This window comes from Ammodytes marinus (genome assembly GCF_949987685.1).
Source record: "Ammodytes marinus genome assembly, chromosome: 3".
Lineage (NCBI taxonomy): Eukaryota > Metazoa > Chordata > Actinopteri > Uranoscopiformes > Ammodytidae > Ammodytes > Ammodytes marinus.
The window spans coordinates 29,200,649-29,224,141 of NC_137232.1; the positions used below are offsets into that span (position 1 = coordinate 29,200,649).

At 42.1% G+C, this 23,493-nt stretch overlaps 1 protein-coding gene across 1 annotated transcript in view; it reads left to right on the top strand.

Annotated features, from left to right (window-relative positions):
• Positions 1–23,493, top strand: part of clmpb (CXADR like membrane protein b) — a 69,113-nt gene that overhangs the window by 39,075 nt on the left and 6,545 nt on the right. The window contains exons 2-6 of the mRNA XM_080054112.1: positions 10,072–10,223; positions 15,382–15,586; positions 18,152–18,319; positions 19,715–19,837; positions 20,371–20,512. Coding sequence (XP_079910238.1) covers positions 10,072–10,223; positions 15,382–15,586; positions 18,152–18,319; positions 19,715–19,837; positions 20,371–20,512 — 790 coding nt within the window. The remainder of the gene's footprint in view (positions 1–10,071; positions 10,224–15,381; positions 15,587–18,151; positions 18,320–19,714; positions 19,838–20,370; positions 20,513–23,493) is intronic.

A 23,493-nucleotide genomic window follows, 5' to 3' on the forward strand; every position in this document is an offset into this window, starting at 1 on the left:
CAGGTGAATAAGGTTAGGGTCCTGCATGAATCGGCTTAGCTAATCATAAGGACCGATTGTAGAATGGTCCATTAGCTCTCCTAAATGAGACTATAAGTAAGGCCTTTCCTGGAAGCCTTGCAGCCCCTGTTGACCCTCCCTGGCCATCTTGCAGCCACCACTCTGCCTCTGTCAGCCTCCTCAGCAGTCAACACCTTTCACAATCCAGCTGCCAAAACAGACGTGGCATTGCCTCACCTCCTGGGAATAGGCAGCCATCGACGTGTCCTTGCTAGTCACGAGCTTGGATGGATAGGTTACCTCTTTGTCCTTTGCGGCAGCAGCTCCTTGAGCATCTGCAACAATATCGTTCAAATACTTGTGCATGAGGCCTGCTTTGTCATTTACTGCTTAAAGGTGGAGTCAGCGAATCTGGAGAATGCCAGTTGTCAAAACTAGTAAATATCTCCTCACAATCCGATATATTTCTGTACTGTGCGTGCACTTAAAGGAAATTTGGTGTAAATACATAGCCTAGGCTCTGTTAACTGGTATGTAAACAAAGGATATGTTAACAAAATACACTGTGGCTAGCAACATGCCTGTTTACAGAGCCTAGGCTGTCTTTTAACACTGGATTTTTTTCAGCACACATACAGTATGGACATGTAGTGGATCGTGAAGAGATATTCACTGATTATGAACAAGCATTCTCTGGAATCGCTGACTCCACCTTTAACCGATTGAGTAAAATTATATGTCAGATGCATACCATAGGAGCGGCAACAGCACTAATATGTCATTGAGTCAGCGTCCTAGAGCTGGGCGGATGGAGAGAGGGAGTTAGCCTCCCGTCTGTTTTCAATTAGCCGATGAAATCTACAACATGGGAGCTGCTTTGTTGTGTTTGGTTCCTATTTTCCTGTGGATCCAGCAAAGCAAATTCATGTCTTTATTGAGAGACGCTTAGCTGTTCAAACCCAGGTGAACTATGACTTTAATCAGTGACAGAAAATCGCAGTGACCTAAATAATGGCGTTAAATCTGTGCATGCATAGAGGCGAGGGAGAGGAGGAGAAGAATCATCTGAGGAGCATCCAGAAGAATCCCCGCGCTGCCCAGACCATGAGCTCGCTCTTGTTATTCTCCTATTGCCCTTGTTTGTCACGTGGATGCAAAGTTAACCATATAGCCCACTGTGGCTTTTATTGTCTCCCCACAAGTTGTTAAATGCTTCTTTGAAACACCACTGGGGTATTGAATTGCATTTAATAAAAGTCAGGGGTGTAGCACTTTATAGTGCAGGGGGTAGATAGTATCTGAAGTTTTCATCCGTCTCATACTATTGCAAAGCATCCATCATCAGAGAGAGCCTAGGCGGTGGCGATACATTCTACTTCCTGTGGTCATACACCTAGTCAGCTCTATTTTCAACCTAATGGACACAGAAAATTGCAGATTGCAGCAAAATGGACTTGGCAGCACAAAAGCTTATTAAGTATTGATCTGCTGAGGTCAGTGCCCATGTCCAGCTACTCCAACAATGTGAGAGGAGTTCGTTCACGCGCTTGCCAGCCACAAATTGAAATTAGACCACATAAATAACTTTGGATATTGAAGGGCTTTTTTTTTCGTCCCGAAGGAACAGAGAACCGTGCCTATGGGTGCATGACGTGGCAGGAAAAGAGGTAGAAAAAAAGGTTGTTTATATGTGAAGTGTGGGCGTTATGGCTGTTTATATTATGGCAAGCCCATCTGTCCAAACTTCAGCAGTTCTCGCTGTGCTGCTGATATGATATCATACCACACCGATGCCCAACAGGAGTGCTTTAAGTTGATCAGCATCGGGGGGAACCTGTCTTCGGCAGTGTTTTAATGAATACAGCTCATTTTCGTTCTCACTGCACCATCTGTCAGGCATGCAGGGTAAAGCAGAGCTCGAACTCAGCAAAGAACGGCCTTCCACTGTGTTGCCTGTACTGTGGTGTCTGTGCCCATACTGGAGATCTCTGTGATGAATATTTTCCGCTCCTATTCATAAAGCACTGCCAACCAATAACAACGCAATGCTGCGCCAACCAAGAAAATAAGCTCTGCCCTTGGACAAAAGTTTGTTGAATACTGCGGAGTCGTAAAAATGTTCTGTGCAAATTTGATTTCTGTCGAAGCCAATATAATTTCTCTAACTGGATTTGGAGTTGTGTTCTTCTGATAGCCCATATTGCTGACTTACCGCTTTGAATCCAAGCAATTGTTTTCTCTTCAGTCTTGGACAAGTATTAGGGAAAATGAGTTTCAGCAAAATGTCCTTCGCAACTGCAAAAAAAACAAGGGTTTCATTTCAGAATGAAGCACTTGTACAAGTCTTAATATGTCAAAGGATTCCTTCTCCTCTGTCTTCCATTTAAATGAGTTTTCTCAGTGGGGGGGCGGGAGGTTTATCCAAGGCTGTGCTGCATGTGCTGCAGGGAGGATTTGGCCTTCACGCGCATGCATGTACTGACACACAGAGCTTCAGTAACCTTGGCGATATGTTTCTATGAGACCTTAACTCTCTTCTGTTTGCTGCATGTGTATGCTTCTGCTTTGCCAGATGTTGGGAGGAACCATTGCTGCAGCAGAATAGAGAGGTCACACACTGCCCAAGCCCCATTTAACTGAAGTGTTATCTGGTGCAAAACAGACCATTTGACATTTGGACCTAGTTCTGTATGAACACATTAAGAGGGAGGGGAAATGTCTTCAATGGTGGTTTCTGAAGCTGAATGTAACCCTGTAAACGGTTTGACACCACACAAGCTTCTGCAGATTACTCTGCAAGTCAGGCTGAAGTCTCTTAAGATGCATTGCTGTAATTAACATTTTAAATAGTGCGTGCGTGCGTGCGTGTGTACGTGCGTGGTTGCAGACACTGTTTCCACCTTGTAACTCTTTCCACTTGGTCACGTGTCACGTAGTTGTGTTTTTTCACAAAATCCACATAAGATGGAAAAAATGAAGACTGCTTACAATGTTACGTAGCGTCTCAGTGTTCTCTTTCAGTCTCTTTGATTGTTTATAAATATATTCATGTGTTTATTCTTGGAGTTTTTATAAAGAGAAAACCCCAAACCAAGCATAGTAAACCTTTGCAAAGATTGTAAAAGCATGCAGTCCAGCAGCATTTTCCTTGCGTAGGTTGGTGAAAGTATAGAAAGATTTTGGATCAAAGACGAGCCCTGTAGAGAAGATCTGTGCACTTTGGACTGTTTCTGGCTTAAACCAGAAGATTTATGGAGTAGCCGTTGCATCTTGGACAGCTACACCCCTGAGTCCAGGTGACGCGACCAGATGCTGCATTGATAAGACGTACAGTATATAGCACTGTAAGCAGGTTTCACTGACTGCCTCCCTTGGGGAGTGGTGTAATTAGCTTTTCCTCATTCTCCTCCCTACTTCCTTATTTTGCTGAGGGAAAATGCAGAATGCAGAATACTTTGGGGGAATTAAAAGTGCTTGTCGCAAAACTAATTTTGGATCTATTTAGGGAATCTGTCAGCGGGATGGCGTCCCTATCGCTCGACGTGACGCCAATGACGAGGCCATGAAAGGGATGCTAATGAAGGCAATAAGAGCAGCACGATTTGAGCATTTACCACAGGGCCTTACATTATTCAGACCTCAGTGGTATTACATCTTCCTTTCCCCCTTTCCTATTGGACCTCCCTCTCTATTCCCATTCCCTCCAGGTTCAATGGATTATCGTGGAAATGATTCCGTTCCTCAAACCCACCCATTGCTTCTCCAGCCAGAGTTCTTAGAAACCTATCATCAAAGATGAAGGCAGCCCTCACTTTTAAATGTTTTCTTATAAAGCCCTAGATGACTTATTTCCTCAAGTAGCACTCACAGAGCTATAGATAATGGAAAGGTGCCACTTTAAAGCTAATTTTTAAAGCTATTTTTCAGACTTCAGCTGTCTCCCGCTGATGTCATTCCTCAATAAATGGTACATTACGGGTTGTTACTACTACGTCAGTAAAAACTCACGGGCTGCTTGTCAGTGGGATGAGCTCCTTTCCATCAGGGGACACAAAATTGGCAAGATGTGGTAATAATAATGGTGGAGTAGTGACACAACTCTAGCAACAATTATCACTCGACGAAGGCACAACACATGGAATTTAGGAGCCAATCTATTGCTAATTAGCAGTTAGCTTTTATTTGTTCTTAACTCGTTCCTCTGTAATGACTCTATTTGCCTCATTGTGAAATACCGACGGAACCTCTGTGTCAGCAGATGGGAGCATCGGTCGCTGGGTGTGAGGCGAGGGGGATTATGGGGATTTTATCCCTTCAAAGACTCAGCCTCCAGTCAGGGAAAAAACAGCCCCTTTGATTTTCACAGAGGCAATATATTCACGAGTCGGACCTTGAGACTACAAGGGGACTAGTGTGCCATATGCAAAACATGTGTTTTAATAGGGCATGATAACTTGGTGCATTTAAAGAGGCTTACCCCTTAAGAACCTGTAATTAAAAAAGGGAGCTGCGACTGTGTGAATACAGTGTGTGCACGGGAGTTGTTTTTGTAGGCACTCGGTCCGTCCGACAACTGGAGGCGGCCTCTTGTCTGCTGGGACATCTGAAGATGCTTTTTTTGTGTTTGAAGCATGTAAAAACTAGGGCCCGACCGATTTATCAGCCGGCCGATTATATCGGCCGATTATCACATATTTCGGAATTATTAATGCTATAACCTATTTACAGCAGCAGCAGGTGTGTTGTATATACATTGGATTAATTTACACTTGACAGTTCCCCCTGCAACCAATAGCAGAGGCATTGGTCATCACTTGACTGTTAATAATAATAATTGATACAATTTATATGGTGCTTTTTTGGAGGTCAGTCAAAGACACTTTACATCACAGAGAATCATACATGAAGAAAAAGAAAACAAAATACAGAAAAAATTTTAATAAGGTTTGAAGTGGAGTCAGGTGTCATTATGCTTCCTTAAAGAGGTGAGTTTTGAGTTGACTTTTAAATGAGTTTATCGAGTCTGAGATGCTGATGTTTGGGGGGAGGGAGGTCCAGAGGGATGGATGCAGTAAGATAAAATGCATAATGTCTGAATTTAGACATATTTGTTACACTTTATTTTTTTAGACAATGCGTATTGCAATAAAGAAAAAGTTCCTGTACATATGTTCATCATAAAAGGTATATATATATATATATATATATATATATATATATATATTTATATATATATATTTAAGGGTTCAAAAAAGTAAATTTTTTCAATATATATTTTGGGTATTTATTTATTTTTTTAATCGGCCGATTTAATCGTAATTTTTCTCTGAAAATAATCAGCATCGGCACTCCAAAATCAATGTCGGTCGGGCCCTAGTAAAAACTACTCAAAAGATTTCAGAAAAGGGAAGTAGGCTATGTAATTCCTATCATTGAATCTCTGTGCCACATTTGTGGTATTTATAGCGTATATGTTTGGCATTTGAGAAGCCAATTCGGGTCACAAATGACTGCCGTGCTATTGGTCGGGGTAGACACAACCTTTTAAACAGCACCTCGAGCTTGGAGTATTTCACTGATGTCTCAACGGCCCTACGCTCCTCTCTGCAACTCAGCTCAAAACTGGCTGCATGTCAGCAATAAGAATGGAGGGATTGTATTTTTTTTTGCCATGTCAGATTTTTGCTTTTTTTGTGAGTCAACACCTGTAGTATAGAGAATTGAAGGTCATAGTCAGAAGTTATTTTCTCCTGTATGTAATCCTTGTCCTTGATAAGTCTGTTATTGACAGAAGATAAACAGTCCTTTTTGAGATTGGCTGGGTTGGGGAGATGATTGTTCCATTTGCTGCCTGTTGCAGTGAGGCTTTACATATTTCTTAAATATGTCTCTTAGTCTGGATGTTTGATGATAGCTGTAGTCCATATCAAAGGTTTTTGTGCTAAGGCATGGTTAACTGTCGGCGAAAAAGATCCCTTGACTCTATGATGTGCAGATAGGCTGCAGCGGAAGTGTCTTTGTTACAGGGCATGTGTTCCCATAAAGCATAGTATCAAATACACCAACAGCCACGCATATATGTAAAATGTAGGCTAGATGAGCACACATACAGGTATATAGTATACACGAAAAGCAGCGTGAATGCGCAAAGCAGGAAATGACCAGTATTGCCTCTTTTTCTCCTTTTATGCCTCCGCTAACCTTTGTCTAAAAAACACCTTTTTGATGGTACAATCCATCCTCCACACCAGTGACTTATACAGTGAGTGCTCAGAATAAGGCATTGCGCCATCCCTCCACCTCTCCCTCAACCCATTGCTCTGTCCTTTCCCTCCTCTCACTCTCTCCATCTTTCTCTTGCTGTCCCTCTCCCCTCTCTGATCTGCTGTGTTTGAGGACCAGAGGTCATATGCTTTGGACATTGCAAAGGGCCCCAGCCAGGCCGATGTTGCTGACTGAGGGGATACAGAGGCTTGACTTTGGGCAGTGTGAAAGATCCAGCCGGCCTGTCTTGTTTGTCTGTCTGTCCGTCTCACTGGCCACAATAAGATTGCAGGGCTCTGTAAGGCGGATTTACTGGAGCACAACTCCCCCTAGGGCCTTGTCATAGAAATGGGTTCCTCCATATTTCACCCTGGCCTCTCTCTCTCTCTCTCTCTCTCTCTCTCTCTCTCTCTCTCTCTCTCTCTCTCTCTCTCTCTCTCTCTCTCTCTCTCTCTCTCTCTCTCTCTCTCTCTCTCTCTCTCTCTCTCTCTCTTCTCTCCCCCCCTTTCTCTTCTTTGTCAAATGTATATCTTTCTCTCTCACAGACTTGCCCTCCCTCTGAACCTATGGTGTTAGCTCCCGATTTCTTTTGTTAATTATGCTACGCTGCTCCCATTTTTCTTTCTGTGGGTAAAGATTGAACTAAGCAACAAAGCTGAGCCCATAACGAAGAAAAGCAGACACAAAAGAGAAAGTGGGATGGAGGATATGGCACCGACTACCATACCACAAGTCCTCTCTACATTTATCTCTCCCTCAAGATGACCATGGTTATTTAGATGGCCTTTCTCAAGTCCTTATGGAATCTCATAAAGACATGTGATTGTGCAGCACCAAGACCAGGAATGTTATCTTGGTTCAAGCTTATATGGTTCACAGTTTGTATTGTTTTCTAGCTCACCTTGCTGCAATTTAAAAGCCAAGAGCCACAAACCCAAACTGAAAAAAAGAACTGTTCATAATGTGTGCATGGCTGCCAAAGAGAGGAATTATGTTGTGTCTCATAGTTAATGTTGACACAAATGATGGGGTCTTGCAGTCCAATCGTCCCAGCTGTGCACACTGTGCAGTGAATGAGGCCAATCCCATTGCAAGAGCAAACTCATATCAAGCCAGGCTTATTCTGGGAGAGCTGTGTGATCCATTCCACAGACACAAAAGCCCCCGTGGAAGACCATACATAAGTGGGATGTGTGCGAGTCAATACCCCATATGATTTGTCTACCCTAAGCCAACAAGACTTGAGAATTTTCTTTTGGTCACAGACACAGCATATTAGCTGTGTTGTTTCTTCTGTGAAATATATTCAATTAATGACACTCAAAACCTCATCGTTAGGGCAATGAAGCACATGTTGGACAAAAGCAATGCCCTATTAATGGAGTTTAACCCTGCTCATTGTGGACGTTAATTTAAGTTGGCTAGTGAAAAAATTCAAGTGTCTTTCGGCGGTCACCCTGGCGCTATCTGTCTTTCAGGTAAACTCTTTACAGTTACAGAGACTACAGTTGAAGCAGTGGGCAGTTAAGCAGGAGGTGCAAGGTGAGAAAAGAAGCCGGGCGCTCTTATCAGTCCTTCTTCACAGTGCTGAACTCAGCACAGGGCTGCCTATGAATGTGGGAGCACTGATTGCGGAGTCTGAGGAGCTGAGGGAAGATGGTGGGCACAGGTCTATCCGCAGACCCCTACACCACCATCAAGAATTAACTCGCACCATTAGGTCCAACCAACTTCACACATATGGTGTGACCTTTCTCCCTCTTCAATATTCTTAACTATGCAAAGCTTTCCCTCTCTCTCTCTCTCTTTTCTGACTTCCAAGCTTAAATCAACGGGGAGCCCACAAGATATATGAGCCTGCAAATGCTGCATTAAAAAGTCATAAACCGGAATACCTTCAGGGTCCAGGAGCTACTCTGTGAGGAGGGGTGTCCCTTATTTTTCTGCTGACCAATGAATTGAAGAGAGCAGGTGGTCCAACAGAGCAGAAGGACCTGAGCAATTTGTCCCATCGCTCCTGGGCTGCCAAAACGGGCTCACAAACACTCTGTCAACCATAAAGTGGCCTCTCTCTGTCCAACAGGAAAATGCCAATTGGAAAAAGTTCAACTTGATTGACAGGGAGTAGCCTCGGAGCTCTGGTTCCTGACAGAAGACAGAGACAGAAGAATTTTTAAAAAATGCTGAAATCAACCAGAAAATCTATATGGGTGAAGCTCTTTTGGAAGGAGTGGATTGTGTTAGGCGCCCTTGTGTCCAGCGTCAGCACTGACTCATTGGTTTCACAGCAACAGAGCTGACATTTTGATTGGCCAAGAGATCACTTATGGGACAGGGTGTTGGCTCATATGAGGGTGGACCAGGGAGCAAGTGGACAGGCGCCCAGTGAGTGTTGATGCATTCACAGGCCACATTTGGCCTCTTGTGGAACATTTGACAGCATGCGATTGTGTCTGCTTAGCACAAAGGCATTTTTTCATTGAGTAGCTCTGGGTAGAATCACTCGACCGCAGACATCACACCTGTGATTGTAAGTAGTTTATGTGCGAGTAGGTGTCCCACACTGTAATAATATTTTTTTTCTGTGCAAATACAAGGAAATATTTAGCAAAAGCTCAAAGCTAGTCGGCAGCATGTTAATGAAAAGAAGATGTAACAATATTGATACAATGTGTACATTCCTGCGTGATTCCAAATGAGCATCTGGTGGGTGGACAACTTTATTTCAGGCACTCAGAATTCCTGGGAAATATGGGCTTCTTCGCTAGCCAAATTAAAGGCAGATAGTTTAGTTGAATGCTGTAGAGCCAAAAATATCCGTCACAATTGAGTGTGTAAAGCCTAGTGGAGCTCTGCATTATTGTGCAGTCTTTCTACCAGGTGGAGAGGGTCGAATATCAGTGTGCCACCCCTCCAGACACGCAGACAAACACAACCACACACACAAACACACCCCAACACTGTTCATAGCATCAGCTTCCAGCAAACCCCTGTGACGCCTCCACTAATTCCACTCAAGCCTCCCGGGCTGTCCAGCATCCTCCAATAAATCAGCCTTGCTTCTCCCCCCACTGAGACACAGGCCTTGACAGTTTGTTCGATGCCAGAAGTCGCTGGCTTGTGCGCACACTTAGAATGATTGCTACTTTTTACTGCAAGACGAGCTCTTCACTCAGTAGAGTGTGCAGTTCCGTGGCATAATGTGTTGTTATGAGTGTATGTCCTTTTTCGCAATAGTTGTGGAAAGTGTTAAATCTCAACCCTCCATTTTGTCTTCTTTGTGACACACGCGATCATAAGAAAGTGGCCAGGGCTGATTTGAAACATTTGGAAACAGTGACTCACTAGACTGTATCTCTTTAGGCAGTGTAGCTACTCGGATGTCAAAAGCTGTGTACCTTTTTCCCCTCCCAACTCCCCGCAGCTGTTGCTGTGAATAAGAATGTGTTCTTTGACTGCCCTTGTCAAAAGGGGTTAACTAAAAGGATATTCATAATACTTCTGTCTGACCTCCTATGCCAAACTCCATTTCCTGTAAAAATGAATCCACGCTCCGTCTCTCTTCAGTCTGCGGGTGTGTTACGTATCAAAGCATCTGTCAGATAGTGATTGGGATTCTGGGTCATATCTCTCGCTGCGTTTTCCGTCTCAATTTCCTCTATCGGCATGGTTTTGCTTCCTCGCCAAAGAATCTGCCTCTTGTCTAAAGTTTGGATCGAGCTGGTATCCCCATTTGACATATTTCTCCCTCCCTATCTCTCTCTCTCTCTCTCTCCCTCTCCCTACCTCTCTCTTTCTCCTCCTCAGTTCTATTCAGCCTGCTGTCAGTGGGTGCCCAGACGGAGATGAAGAAGGTCGTTGGGGACAATGCCACCTTACCATGCCATCCCCAGTTCCCCACGTCCAACATCCTCGACATCGAGTGGCTACTGCAGAAAGCACACTCCAAACAGAAAGTGGTGAGAGAACATTTTATTTTCCTCCTGTTTAAACCCCCGTCTTTCCACTGTATCGAGTTCTCAAAAAATGTATTTTATTAATGTTAAACAATGAGTTATTATTACTAGTAATAGTAATGCATCTTTAACTGGTCATTGCCAACATTTTCTGTCCACCTTAAGCTACAGGCAGAACAGAAACATGAGAACAACTTAACACACTTTTAATGGCTTTGAATCCTGGAGTTACAGGTTTTGTGACCTTTGTTTTGGGACATTCAAAAGTACAATGGGAACATTTGTGCTAAAACACAGCTGTCAACTGCTGCTGCATTTTCTCTTAATCTACCTTACATACTGTATATCTTTTCCTCTTCCATCTCTTTCTCTCTCTCTCTCTCTCTCTCTCTCTCTTTTATCTATCTTATATCATTCTTCCATGTAAGTCATGCTGATCAGGAGCCATAATAGTTGCACATTTACTCAATGCCCAAAGTTACTGTGGCACTTGGAGTTTTAGTGCCTTTCACAGAGGAACAACCATGAGGCAGAATATGTTCCCCAACTGATTTTGTAACGCTAACCTTTTGCTCCTAACTTTTTAGCATGACGGGCGTAAACAAAAGAGCAACATTGACATGCTTTTAAATTTTTTTACATATGTGACTGTACCGTTTCTAACCTCTACAACAGTCTTAGCTCTGTTTTTGTCACTTTCCGTCTAATGACTGGCTTTTGGCTTGGTCGTTAGTAACATGGCTAACACTGGCCTGAAGAACTGGAATGTTTAAGCTGGCTAGAAATCTCTAACTCAAAGTTAGCTAGCGGATAAAGCAGCATTACGGCAGTGTTTCTCCTAAAAAAGATTTCTTCTTATTTATGCTTTATTCTTCACGTTTTCAACAACACACAACTGATGTGAGTCTACGCACACACTATTTTTTTTGGCATTTTTATGCTTTATTGATAGTGTTAAGATACAGAGGTGAAATGGGGCAGAGAGGGGAGTGACATGCAGAGAACGACCGCGGGCGGGAATCGAACCCCGGTCTGCTGCTGGGCCCGGCCCGGGGGGGGGACGCCCTACCAACTGAGCTAAGGGCGCCCCCACACACACTATTTTAATGCAAAAGCACACCATTTACAAAATGTTAGCTCATGGAGTAAAGCCAGTCGACGTTGCAGATCTGTCACACGAAAGTGCTCTTGCTTACTTTGCAAGTTATTTTACTTGTTGTTTCCTACATTTGCAGGGCTTCACATCATGACATTGAATTATGTCCAAGCAGATCAAGCATCTCTCTGACTTTTAAATAATTTACTGTCAAATGAACTGCAACGCAAATGAAAAATTAGACAGGCTTCATCATATCTTCAGTAGCACCACCGTTCTGTCCTAAATAAAGCATCACCTGGCTGAAGGTTTATAAATAGCTTCAACTTTGTGTTGTGCCTCACAGCTTCTGGAGACGCCTTGGTATCATTCCACTGCTTTTGAATCATTGCCTTTCTTCACCCATATTGAATGTAGTATCTGATAACAGACAGAGCGTAAAATCTCGCCAAACCGCCTGTCGGAAGAAAGAGATTTCCTTTCTCCTCTGAAGTCGTTTGTTCTTTCACTGATGTGATGGTTAGCTCAGAGAAGCGTTGCACTGTGAGGAAGAAAAGAAAAGGTTGTTTGTGTGTGTGTGTGTGGGGGGGGGGGGGTGAACAGAAGGTCCAGGGAAGGAAAGAAAAGGGGAAAACAAGTGTCTTGTGCTTTGATGGTTCAGATGGTGGGCTGCTACATTGCGATTAATATTTAACGTGACGATAACATTGAAGGCGCCATTAATTAAAATCAAACGTCTGAAAATTTGATCAGGAAAGAGACTTCGCCTCTGGCTGAATGAATAAATCATTCTTTTGTTCTGCTGGAAGGCCGTGTTGGGAGGGAAAGCGCATCTTGTCAACATTTAGCCTCTGTTAGCAAATGTACATGCGACATGTGTTAAGGACACATACAGGCTGGGGACAGGGCACCCTCCAAAAAAACTCAAAGTACTGTTTATACCATAAAGCACCAGCCATGGCAAAGACTTGGAAGAATGCCATTTCCCCCAACAAATGTAAAACAATAATAGTAAGATGTTTAAAGCAGTTCTTTTTTCAACAAATGGTCACATTATTGGTATTTATAACCAGGAAAAAACCCACTGAGCTGATTCATATTCACAAATAATAGAGTGGAAAGTGTTTCAAACTTTTACTATTCTGTTCTTACTCTTCTATTCAGATGAATACATTAACGATTCAGATGAATATCTGTCGATATATATCAATTAAAAATATGAGTTAATGTTTTGTATGTTTGAATTTTGACTGTTTTCTGTGTTATGTGTGTTGAATAATCCCTCAGCAAAACCCCCTTGATCAGAGAATATAATATCATGTCATGTTTAATTCTGTTTAAACAATTATATATGATATATAGGGGAACAAGATATATAAATGAGAATGATATATTTTGACTAAATCTACAGTATAGGCAGAGTTCAGGTTTAGTTACACTTAATCTTGTTTTGTTACTTCTCTTCCTTCGAAATTCAAGAACATGTTAAATTAAAAAAATGTAGTAAAGTCAAAAATAACTTAACCAAATGTTTCATCTAATGAATTCGTATCCATTCAAAAAACTAGAGAAGGCAGGATACTCCATGACTGCAATCCACCTCATTTTAACACTCACAGCCTGTGGCCTTTTTACCAAATTCTCCTCACTGGCACCTTTACTATCTCCCTCTCTGTGTGTCATAAGTATGTGTTCACAGTACACCCATACATAACCAGGAGCATAAATATAAATACACATGTTAGGTTTAGTCATATATATCGAAGTAACACATGTCCAGAGTTCATGAAAGCAGCAGACGTGTGCCTATGTAGGTCCTTTCTAAAATATATTGTTTAGGTGCCAGCTCTGTGCCTGTAGCTGTGGTACAGTATAATGTAAGTCGGTTTGCGTTTGTACTCCAGATGTTTGTGTAGAAGCTATTTTGTGTGTAGGTCTGTGAATGTGTGTGTGTGAATGTGTGTTTGTGTGTGTGTGTGTGTGTGTGTGTGTGTGTGTGTGTGTGTGTGTGTGTGTGTGTGTGTGTGTGTGTGTGTATGTAAATGGCCAGTCTTCACCTGTGATCACAGCAGGTGCCCCTGTTTCTTAGGCACTGATGCACTGTGGCACCGGCATTTAGCAGTCCCCATCTGCGGGCTCTCACTTGCCCTAAGTAATAGGCCACTGTGACAGCTGTGTTTGTTTGTGTTTGTGTATGAGCATGGAGAGAGAGTGAGGGAGAGAGAGCGAGAGACACAGAGTGGCAATGAGAAACATAGAGAGGATAGAAATGAGCAAAGGGGTGGGGGCTCTACGAATAGTCAAATCTCCTAACTTTTAAGCCTCCTTTCCTATGCCTTAACCCCAAACGTCATCAGGGTTAAGGAGAGATGAAAGGTGCTTCCTTTCGAACATAGGAAAAGACAGCACTGTTTCAAATGAATTTGACTCCACTTTTCCTAACCGACGTCATTGCGCGACGGCGAGTATTGCTGACGAGAGTCACTAGCGTTAAACTACACTATTTTCCAAAAATGGACTACAACAAGCGCTCGTTTGATCCATGCGTTCTTTTCATATTGATTTTAATGAGGTTGTCGCCAAGAGTGAGAATCACTTAGAATTCACATGTGAAAAAAAGAGGCTACTCTTATGTTGATGTTGAAATTAACTGCCCCCAGTAATCTTCATTAAATGTGACTAGAGGAAAGGTGGCCAACCAGTAACCTGGTGTGGTTCGATCCCCGGCACCGGACAGGAGGGTGTTAATTGTAAAACTAGTAGTGGCTGGTATTACATCTACGGTGCCCACCATCTCTACCATTTTTTCCTTGAGCAAGGCACTTAACCCCAAACTGCTCCAGGGACGCTGTACTAATCCTGACACTGTGCTCTGACCCCCTCCGAAATGTGTGGTAACTTGAGAGGGGATATGCCAAAAGACAAATTTCAATTGACTAATAAAGTAACTTAACTTAACTTAAATATAGATAGATAGATAGATAGATAGATAGATAGATAGATAGATAGATAGATAGATAGATAGATAGATAGATAGATAGATAGATAGATAGATAGATAGATAGATAGATAGATAGATAGATAGATAGATAGATAGATAGATAGATAGATAGATAGATAGATAGAGACTACATTATCACATGCCACAAACAACATGAAACAAAAATAATAATGTTTGTTTATTTGGTTGGCTATTTGTGGTTTGACCCATTGATCTCTCTAGCCTTTAATTTTTTAGTGCCAACATCACACTACTGCCAATGTGGTTATTTTAATCTTTTATCTCAGCACCAGAATAGATTTTTATTTGTTCAATTTGACTTGTAAAAAGAGCATGAGGAGAAAACAAACACAAACACAGACAATCAGCTAAATGAACACTGGCAGGATTCTGGCATTTCAACAAGTGCATTCATTTGTTAAATATTATTTCCCAAGTGTTGATTAAAAAGTGATTGTTAGCGATGTCACACATGAGTGCTGGTATTTATTTTTTCCTAAGGGAAAGAGTGAGACTTTATGAATGTGTTTTAGCTGCATGTGACATTACAGTTATGTTGTGTCAATGGCAGGCTACCAGTCTAATATGTCAAGGGTATTGCTGTTGGAACATAAAAATTAAGTTCACCAAAAGTATTGCTAAGTGATATAAAATCCTTTTTTAATGGTTGCTTTAATAACATTAAGACTGACATCACAGAAATCTTGTATAAGAAAAAGGTGGTTTTGACAGCAAGCATTCTCCAGAATCTCTTGTGGCAGTGGGACAATTGACATTTCATCTTGCCGTCTGTTTTGGAAAAAGAAGGCATTAGGAGAATGTCACTTTGGGATTTAGTCTAAAAAAATACTATAGGAGGACAGACGCCAGCTACCCCTCCTCTCTCTCTCTCTCTCTCTCTCTCTCTCTCTCTCTCTCTCTCTCTCTCTCTCTCTCTCTCTCTCTCTCTCTCTCTCTCTCTCTCTCTCTCTCTCTCTCTCTCTCTCTCTCTCTCTCTCTCTCTGTCTGACTTGATTAGAAGAATCAATGTTAATTTAAATCTCCTAATTTTTCTTCCCATATAGATCATTACCTTCTTTGGGGGCCAGGTGTACACCAATGATGCTGGGGGCAGTGACGCCAGCCGGCTGTCCTTTGCCGGGGAGTACCTGGGTGGAGACGCCTCCCTGCTGATCAGTGACCTGCAGCTGACCGACACTGGGGACTACCACTGCAAAGTCAAGACTGGGGGGAAGTACCACTGGAGCACTGTCAACCTCATTGTCCTCGGTGAGTCCAACACATTGTAATACACACACACTCACACACATTTAGGTTGCAGTTGGATATGCACTACTCAGGTAAACAGACATCAGGTTATGAAAAGAAGCAGACCCAGTTGTACATACATACACACACACACACACACACACACACACACACACACAAAGTTCCCTCACACACACATGCGCAGGCAGACCTAATCACTGGATCATTAGCCTGGCACATTTCCTCCGTCATGCTGACTGATCTAATGATTCAATTTGATTCAGACAGTGTGATTTGATTTTGTCTCATGCTGTTTGGGTTCCTTTGGATTGGTTTGTTGATGAGGTGAGACCAGAAAAACATACAGCCCGGTCTGGAAAAGCAGAGAACTGATTGATTATGTCAGGGTCCCAGTGACATGGACAGGCATCTGCTTAAGTTATTTATATGTCTGCAGCGGGGGCGAATAAGTTGAAGTCCTTTGTGAGAGAAAAAAAGACAACAGACCCCTGCTCTGAGTTCGAGGGACACGCCGAAATGAAATGTAGCATTTGAAAATGACATTGTCAAAAAGTCATCAATCTAGCGACTGATGAAAAGCTACTTATAAGAATGATTTGTCTACGTCATGTCTTAGCTCTTGCAACTAAAGGAAAGCCTGTTTGTGCCTCGTAAGCCACAGCAAAGCCATCATTGTACATTTCATCCCCTTTTTTTACCCCATTTGCTGACCATACAGATGGTTACAAATGGCTTAGAAACTGGCTCAGTGGTAATATATGTCTCCGCCTGCATATCTCAAATAGCTAAACGACTCTGAAGGACAGACAGCGAAAGGGGAGCGGCTCCAACCACAAAAGCCAGCGACAAAGTCCAGCGGGAGGAGCAAGATCGTTCTCAATGTCAGAAAAGCAGGCGATTTATTAAAACATCATGGGAGATTAGTTCAACCCGCGGTTATTGGTTTTCTAATGGAACAGTCTGTTAATCCTCTCGCTCTCACTCGCCTCGCTCTTCCGTAAAGACATTCCAGTGAGTTAGTGCCTCGATTTTTTACAAATTGCCCTCAGCTTTGCGGTGACACTTTCAATTTTGAGAGAGACCAACATTTGCATTTTTCTCTCACTCCCCACGCTAAGATAATAGCTTGGCAGCCGAGCTGGTAGCTGGCTTGGCATGAGACAGTGTGTGAGCGTATTTACTTGAGCTCACGCCAGAGTTTATGTCTGTGCCTGTGCACTGTTCTTGGTGTGTGCCGAGTTGTGTGGATTTGCATGTGCGGAGCTTTGACTTCAGCGTGCACGTGTGTTGTTTTTGTGTACGGGAAAATCTAGGTGTGTTTGTATTTTGTGTGTGTGTGCAGAGGATACGCGTTCCAACTGTGCCCGCTGCAGTAAGGCCTAACTGACCCCGACAGAGCTGCGAGCTGCACAGACGGATGGAGATGGAGAATGGAGAATAGTAGAGTTAGACGAACAAAGGGAGGAATATACACACCAGCTAACTGGCTTTATGTACCGGTTACAGAAGTTCATACACTGTAACTTTGCTGACCAGGGCCGAAAACACACAAAAAGCCGACATCGCTAAAATGACAGTGTTAACAAAAATACAAAATGGCTGTTTAAATTTAGTTCGCCACTGATCTTAAAATATGTCACATGGGAGGGAGAAAACAGTGTGCTATTTTTCCTGCTTGTATAGCTTTGCCGAGCCTCGCAGCATGAATTTAAACAGAGCAGCTGTACAGGGCTCAGCAGGCAGCAGCTATACTGTACTGTGCCCGCAAGCTACTGGACTATGACCAAAACCTTTGACCTGTGGAGAACATATTACCGCCAGCATTCACAGCCAGCTCTGGGGTCACATTGATCGGTATCCTATGGGACTGTTTTATTTTTTTCCAGCTCTAAGAAAATTACTGTGATGGCTTGTTCGATTCATTTGTCTGTGTATGTATAGTTACAAATGACAGCAGTAATGGATAAAGAAAATTTAAAGAAAGTGAATAATGTGGTCTATGTTAAACATTACAACTTTATTCAGTTCAACAAGCAACTTGAGTTATTATTATCTCAGTGGTATGCCTATTATATCTATTGTAAATTATAATACAGCTATTTTAGACACTTAAAGACTTGTCATCGCTAACCGATCCAACAACAATGAATGGCAGATGGATTGTATGAGCTCGCAGAATATGTGTGTGAGCTTTTAAGATTTAGTTTATAATAGAAATAAAGGTTTAGAATAAGGAAATGTGTCTCTGTGTCCATTTAATCACATAGTCCACAGTATCACTACATAATGAGTCTCTCATTCATTTTCATTGAATATTTTGATGGTGCTACAGATTAGTATATGGGCCTGTATCTTTTGCTACATGTTAGACTTGTGCATTAATTACTGTTCTACCTTACCTTTGCTTTATTGTTGTGGAACTCTGCTCTGTTAGTACACCACAAAAAATGCATTATTTTAAATTATCAGTATTTCTTCAAAACAATGATATAACGAACAAAGGTTTGCCTGTTTGTTTCACATTGTTATTACTGTATTGTAATGTAATGTCATGTGTTATTGCAGTCAAACCCTCCAAGCCGAGGTGCTGGATGGATGGGAAGCTCCTGGAGGGCAGCGATGTCAAGATGAGCTGTAAGTCCAGCGACGGTTCCGACCCCATCAGCTACAAGTGGGAGCGAGTGCTGGACAAAGGCAAGAGTCTGGGCAAACTGCCAAACCTGGCACTGATAGGTAAGGAAAAGAACCCTGCACTATACGCTGACATGCTGATTCACCATTCCAGCCCTCTGCAGAGAAATGTTATGAGGATTTATTTCCATACTAGGGACTTTTATAGGCTGCATTTATCCAAGGAAGTGTTTTGCAGGGCACACCGCCTTTCCTTTACGTCCTCCCGACTTCAAATTCGTACATTCGTTAAACACTGACCAGTACAACTGCAGAACATTCTCCCCGCGGCTCCCCGAGCAGATAAGAGGGAGAATAATATTTACAATGCTTTACTAAAGGGCACTTAGATGGGCTCAGATTGTCTCAATTAGGCCACTGATTCTGAATGCCTTTCTTATCTTTAGACCAGTCCTACCTCAGACCACATTATGCATACACATACATATTATTTCCAGCAAATCAAACAGGAAACAGCCCTGTGTTTTTTTTGTACTCTGTGGGGAGGATTTATATAAACAGGAGGATCCAGGCTTATGAAGAAGTCTGTGACATTGAAATGTCAGCCTGGCTCAAGTGAATTGTACCTGCGTGCATGAAGTCAGCGCAAGTGTTTTTTTTTGGATTGTGTGTCAAGTGGAGAAAATCAAACGTAATACACAAGACTGAACTGGCAGCTTCATCTACATTCTGTACTCCAAAAATAAAATAAAACATTGACAACGTAGTCGCCCTGAGGCACACACACACTTCATTCACATGGTGCGTATTCTGACATTCCTCTTGGATCATAACCAGGCATATCCGCCTCTAAATTGTAAACAGTCAGACAGTTTATAGCGGAAAGAAAGCTAATGGTAGAAGGACATTTCTCTCCCGGCTGTGTATTCTCTAAACCCGGCACAACCGCCCCTGGTGTCTCAACCTCTCTGTCTCACTTTTTCCCTCCGGTGTTCAACTGGCATCCGCGATGGCACGTGCCCAGACGAAAACGTTCAAATTAATGACCTCCACCAAACAACACCTGTTTGGTCTAATTAGTTTTCATTGGACGATAACGCACGGCGTCAGCAGCCATTATTTATGGCGCTGGTGGTGAAAGGTAATATCACATAGCTGTCATTGGTGGTGGATGACTAAATATCCCATGGGGTTTTTGGGGCTCCTCCTTTGCTCTCTTAGACACGCTCCTGCTACTCTCTTCAAGTCCTCCACAGTGTGACGGGCCTCGTTCTTAAAGTAAACACTCCATCAGTGTCTCTCTCTCTCTCTCTCTCTCTCTCTCCTACAGTTCAGCTCTGTCTCCCTTTCCTGCAAAATGTCATTGACGTGAGGGTAAACATGCAACAGTGCAAGACAATACACAGTAGAGGCACACATACGTATAGCACACAAACTGTCTCACCAGACTTTCTCTTACATTCTACATTCTGTACTGTTTTGAATCCCCCCCCCCAGATCTCAAGAACCCAGAGATTGTGACCCTGAGGAATCTCACCATGGACAACACGGGCGTCTACAGGTGCACGGCAAGCAATGATGTGGGGGAGGAAAACTGCACCGTCGAGGTCACAATGCAGCGTGAGTTTTGGGAGGAGAAGGGGAGAGGTGCAGCGTTCCCCCTTTCACACCGAACTGCCACTCTGATTGATGGTTATTGTTTCAAACTGCAGCTGGAAATACATTTATTCCCCTCCCTGCCTTTCCATCTCCCTCCCCCTCAGCCTCCCCACTCTCCGCCAGTGCTCCAACTCAATGGGGACTGCGCTCAACTTATATATTTGTGGCTACTGGTCACCACCCATGCTCCCAACAGTTATGTTTCACTGTCACACTAATACATTTCACCAGAGGCCCCAGTATGGCCATTGGGTCATGTGTTGAGAGAACATTTCACATCTAGAAGCTCAGCAGGAAACAGCTTGATGGTTCCGGTGTTAAATTGGAATTTGGAATCGTTTGCACAAGTGATGAAGTATATTTCCAGTAAAAACAAAAAAAGAAGTGTGGGTCAGAAGTAGCTGTGAATAAAAAAAAATCAGGAATGAGTACTATGAATAATATAAGTTGTTCCATATCTCGTCACTGACTCGTCACTTCTTTTTTTTTCACAGACGTGAGGGATGTGGGTATGGTAGCAGGTGCAGTGGTGGGAATATCCCTCGGTGTCCTCATTGTCATTCTAATCATATGGCTAGTCTTCCGGAAGAAGGAGAAGAAGAAGTACGAGGAGGAGGAGACTCCCAACGAGATCAGGTTAACTAATCCTCTTTTCTTCTGTGACTGCTTCAACTCTTTCATCCTGTACTATTTGACTAGTTTAAATGCATGCTTACATTCTTAAACATTCTTCAGATGTGTTGGATTATGAGTGCAGACACTCTTGTGTGTGTTTCTCCCATTGTTTCTTTTATGCCTGTGACTAGTCTAGAATGGACTTTTAAACACACTTTTGAATTAAGGTAAACCTCTCAGAAACCAGCTGCCTCTAGATGTGTTCTGTATATATACTTCACTACTACTCTAGTTCCTAAAGACTTGATGTAATATTTTACATCTGTGAACTCTACCTTAATTGTGTTTAAAACAAGTTAGTTAACATATAAACTGAGCAGGAACATGCAAAGCCTTGCATTAGCTGTGTCCATATATATATATATATCTCATGCATAAATAAGGTAACTCGGGTGACAGAGACTAAGGCATGTGTGGTTTAATGACATAGGAAAAAGGTACCTTGCTGCAATACAAATATAACCTTCTTCCACCACCTGGTGCCAGGGATGGTGCAGCTGGAGATGCTACAGCACCCATACTTGCCATAGTTACAGTCATATGAAAAAGTTTGGGAACCCCTCTCAGCCGGCATTATAATTGACTCTGCTTTCACAAAAAAAATATAAAAGTGGTATGTCTTTAATTTACCAGGAACAGCTAAGTACTGGGATGTTTTCCAAACAAAGATTTTTTGAAAAGCATTATTTGGTTGTATGAAATAAAATAAAATGTGAAAAACTGGCTGTGCAAAAATATGGGTACCCTTGTGGTTTTGTTGATTTTAATGCCTGTAACAGCATGTAAAACTGATGACTTTAAACACAAAGTTGGTTGGATTATGTTGTTAAGCCTTGAACCTCATAGAAATGTCTGTTTAATCATGAGAAAATGGATTTTAGGTGCCTAAATGCAAGTTGCACTTCTCTTTGACTCTCTGCTGAAGTGAGACAGAATGGGATCATCAAAACAGCTCCCAAAAGATCTTAAAAACAAAGATTGTTCATTGTCATGGTTTAGGGGAAGGCTACAAGAAGCTTTCCCAAAGGTTTCAATTGTCAATTTCGACTGTAGGGAACGTTGTCAGGAAATGGAAGGACACAGGCATAGTGGCAGTTAAACCCAGGCATGGCAGACCAAGAAAAAAACAGGAGCGACATAGGTGGAGGATTGTGAGAATGGTTGCACACAACCCACAGATCACCTCCAAAGACCTGCAAGAACATCTGGCTGCAGATTGTGTATCTGTACATCATTCAACAATTCAGCGCAATTTGCACCAAAACATCTGTTTTTTATAAAGACCAAATAACTTAATTTTTGTCTCATCAGTCCAAAGCATTTTCTTCCTATATGAAGCTGGCTTGTCTAAATGAGCTTTTGCATACTCCATGCAACTGTATCTGTGGCGTGGGCGCAGAAAGGGCTTCCTTCTCATCACCCGGCCATACAGATGTTTTGGTGCAAATTGCACTGAATTGTTGAACCATGTAAAGATACACAATCTGCAGCCAGATGTTCTTGCAGGTCTTTGGAGGTGATCTTTGGGTTGTGTGCAACCATTCTCACAATCCGCCGCATATGCCGCTCTTGTACTTTTCTTGGTCTGCTAGACCTGGGTTTAACTGCAACTGTGCCTGTGTCCTTCCATTCCCTGACAACGTTCCTTACAGTAGAAATTGACAATTGAAACCTTTGGGAAAGCTTCTTGTAGCCTTCCCCTAAACCATGACAATGAATAATCTTTGTTTTTAAGATCTTTTGGGAGCTGTTTTGATGATCCCATTCTGTCTCACTTCAGCAGAGAGTCAAAGAGAAGTGCAACTTGCATTTAGGCACCTAAAATACATTTTCTCATGATTAAACAGACATTTCTATGAGGTTCAAGGCTTAACAACATAATCCAACCAACTTTGTGTTTAAAGTCATCAGTTTTACATGCTGTTACAGGCATTAAAATCAACAAAACCACAAGGGTACCCATATTTTTGCACAGCCAGTTTTTCACATTTTATTTTATTTCATACAACCAAATACTGCTTTTCAAAAAATCTTTGTTTGGAAAACATCCCAGTACTTAGCTGTTCCTGGTAAATTAAAGACATACCACTTTTATATTTTTTTTTGTGAAAGCAGAGTCAATTATAATGCAGGCTGAGAGGGGTTCCCAAACTTTTTCATATGACTGTATGTTGTTAAGCTCAGGAGGTGATAGATAAAATGTATCATATAGCTTATACAGTATATATCTACCTAAAACAAATGCAGACAAATAAAGATAATGTAGATATTCCTTTCTTCCTGCCACAGAGTTGAAATTGACTTTAATTAATTTTTTTTAAAGTAAAGTAAATGTTGCAATTGACCTATAGCTTTAGGAACAAATCTGGTATTTTAGTTAGCAAATATACAATATAGTATATGAATCATGGATATTCACAATAATTAAAAGTACAAACTGTAACATTACTGTACATATCTGTTGTTCTATGCAGCAGTGTTTTCTGACTCAGAGTAGCACTTGCTTTAAAAAGTGAATTTCAAAATATTACATAAAAAGGTTAGTCAAATGGCTGGGGGAGTCATAGAATATAATTTGCAGCACAGACTATTATTATTATTACGTGCTAACGTGCCTTTAGCTTCTGTTATACAAGTAAGGTTAGTTCATGCAGTGTCTGCTTTAGCTGCTGTTCAGCTGAACACGGGTTTGTGTTGAGCAACAGCACTGATTTTAACAGACAGCTGTGCATTAACCCTTATTTGTTGCCACATAAACATCAGTTCAACCGAAACTGTTTTTCACAGTTTGCAGTGGGCCAAGTCAAATGCAAACTGACACAGCAACAGCCCCATGTATGCTTGGCTGTGTGTGTTACTGCTGCTTGCCTGCTTGCCTGTGTGTGTGTGTCTAAAAATAAAAACAACTTCAAGGTCAAGTGTTCATCGATTATCTTTTAAGA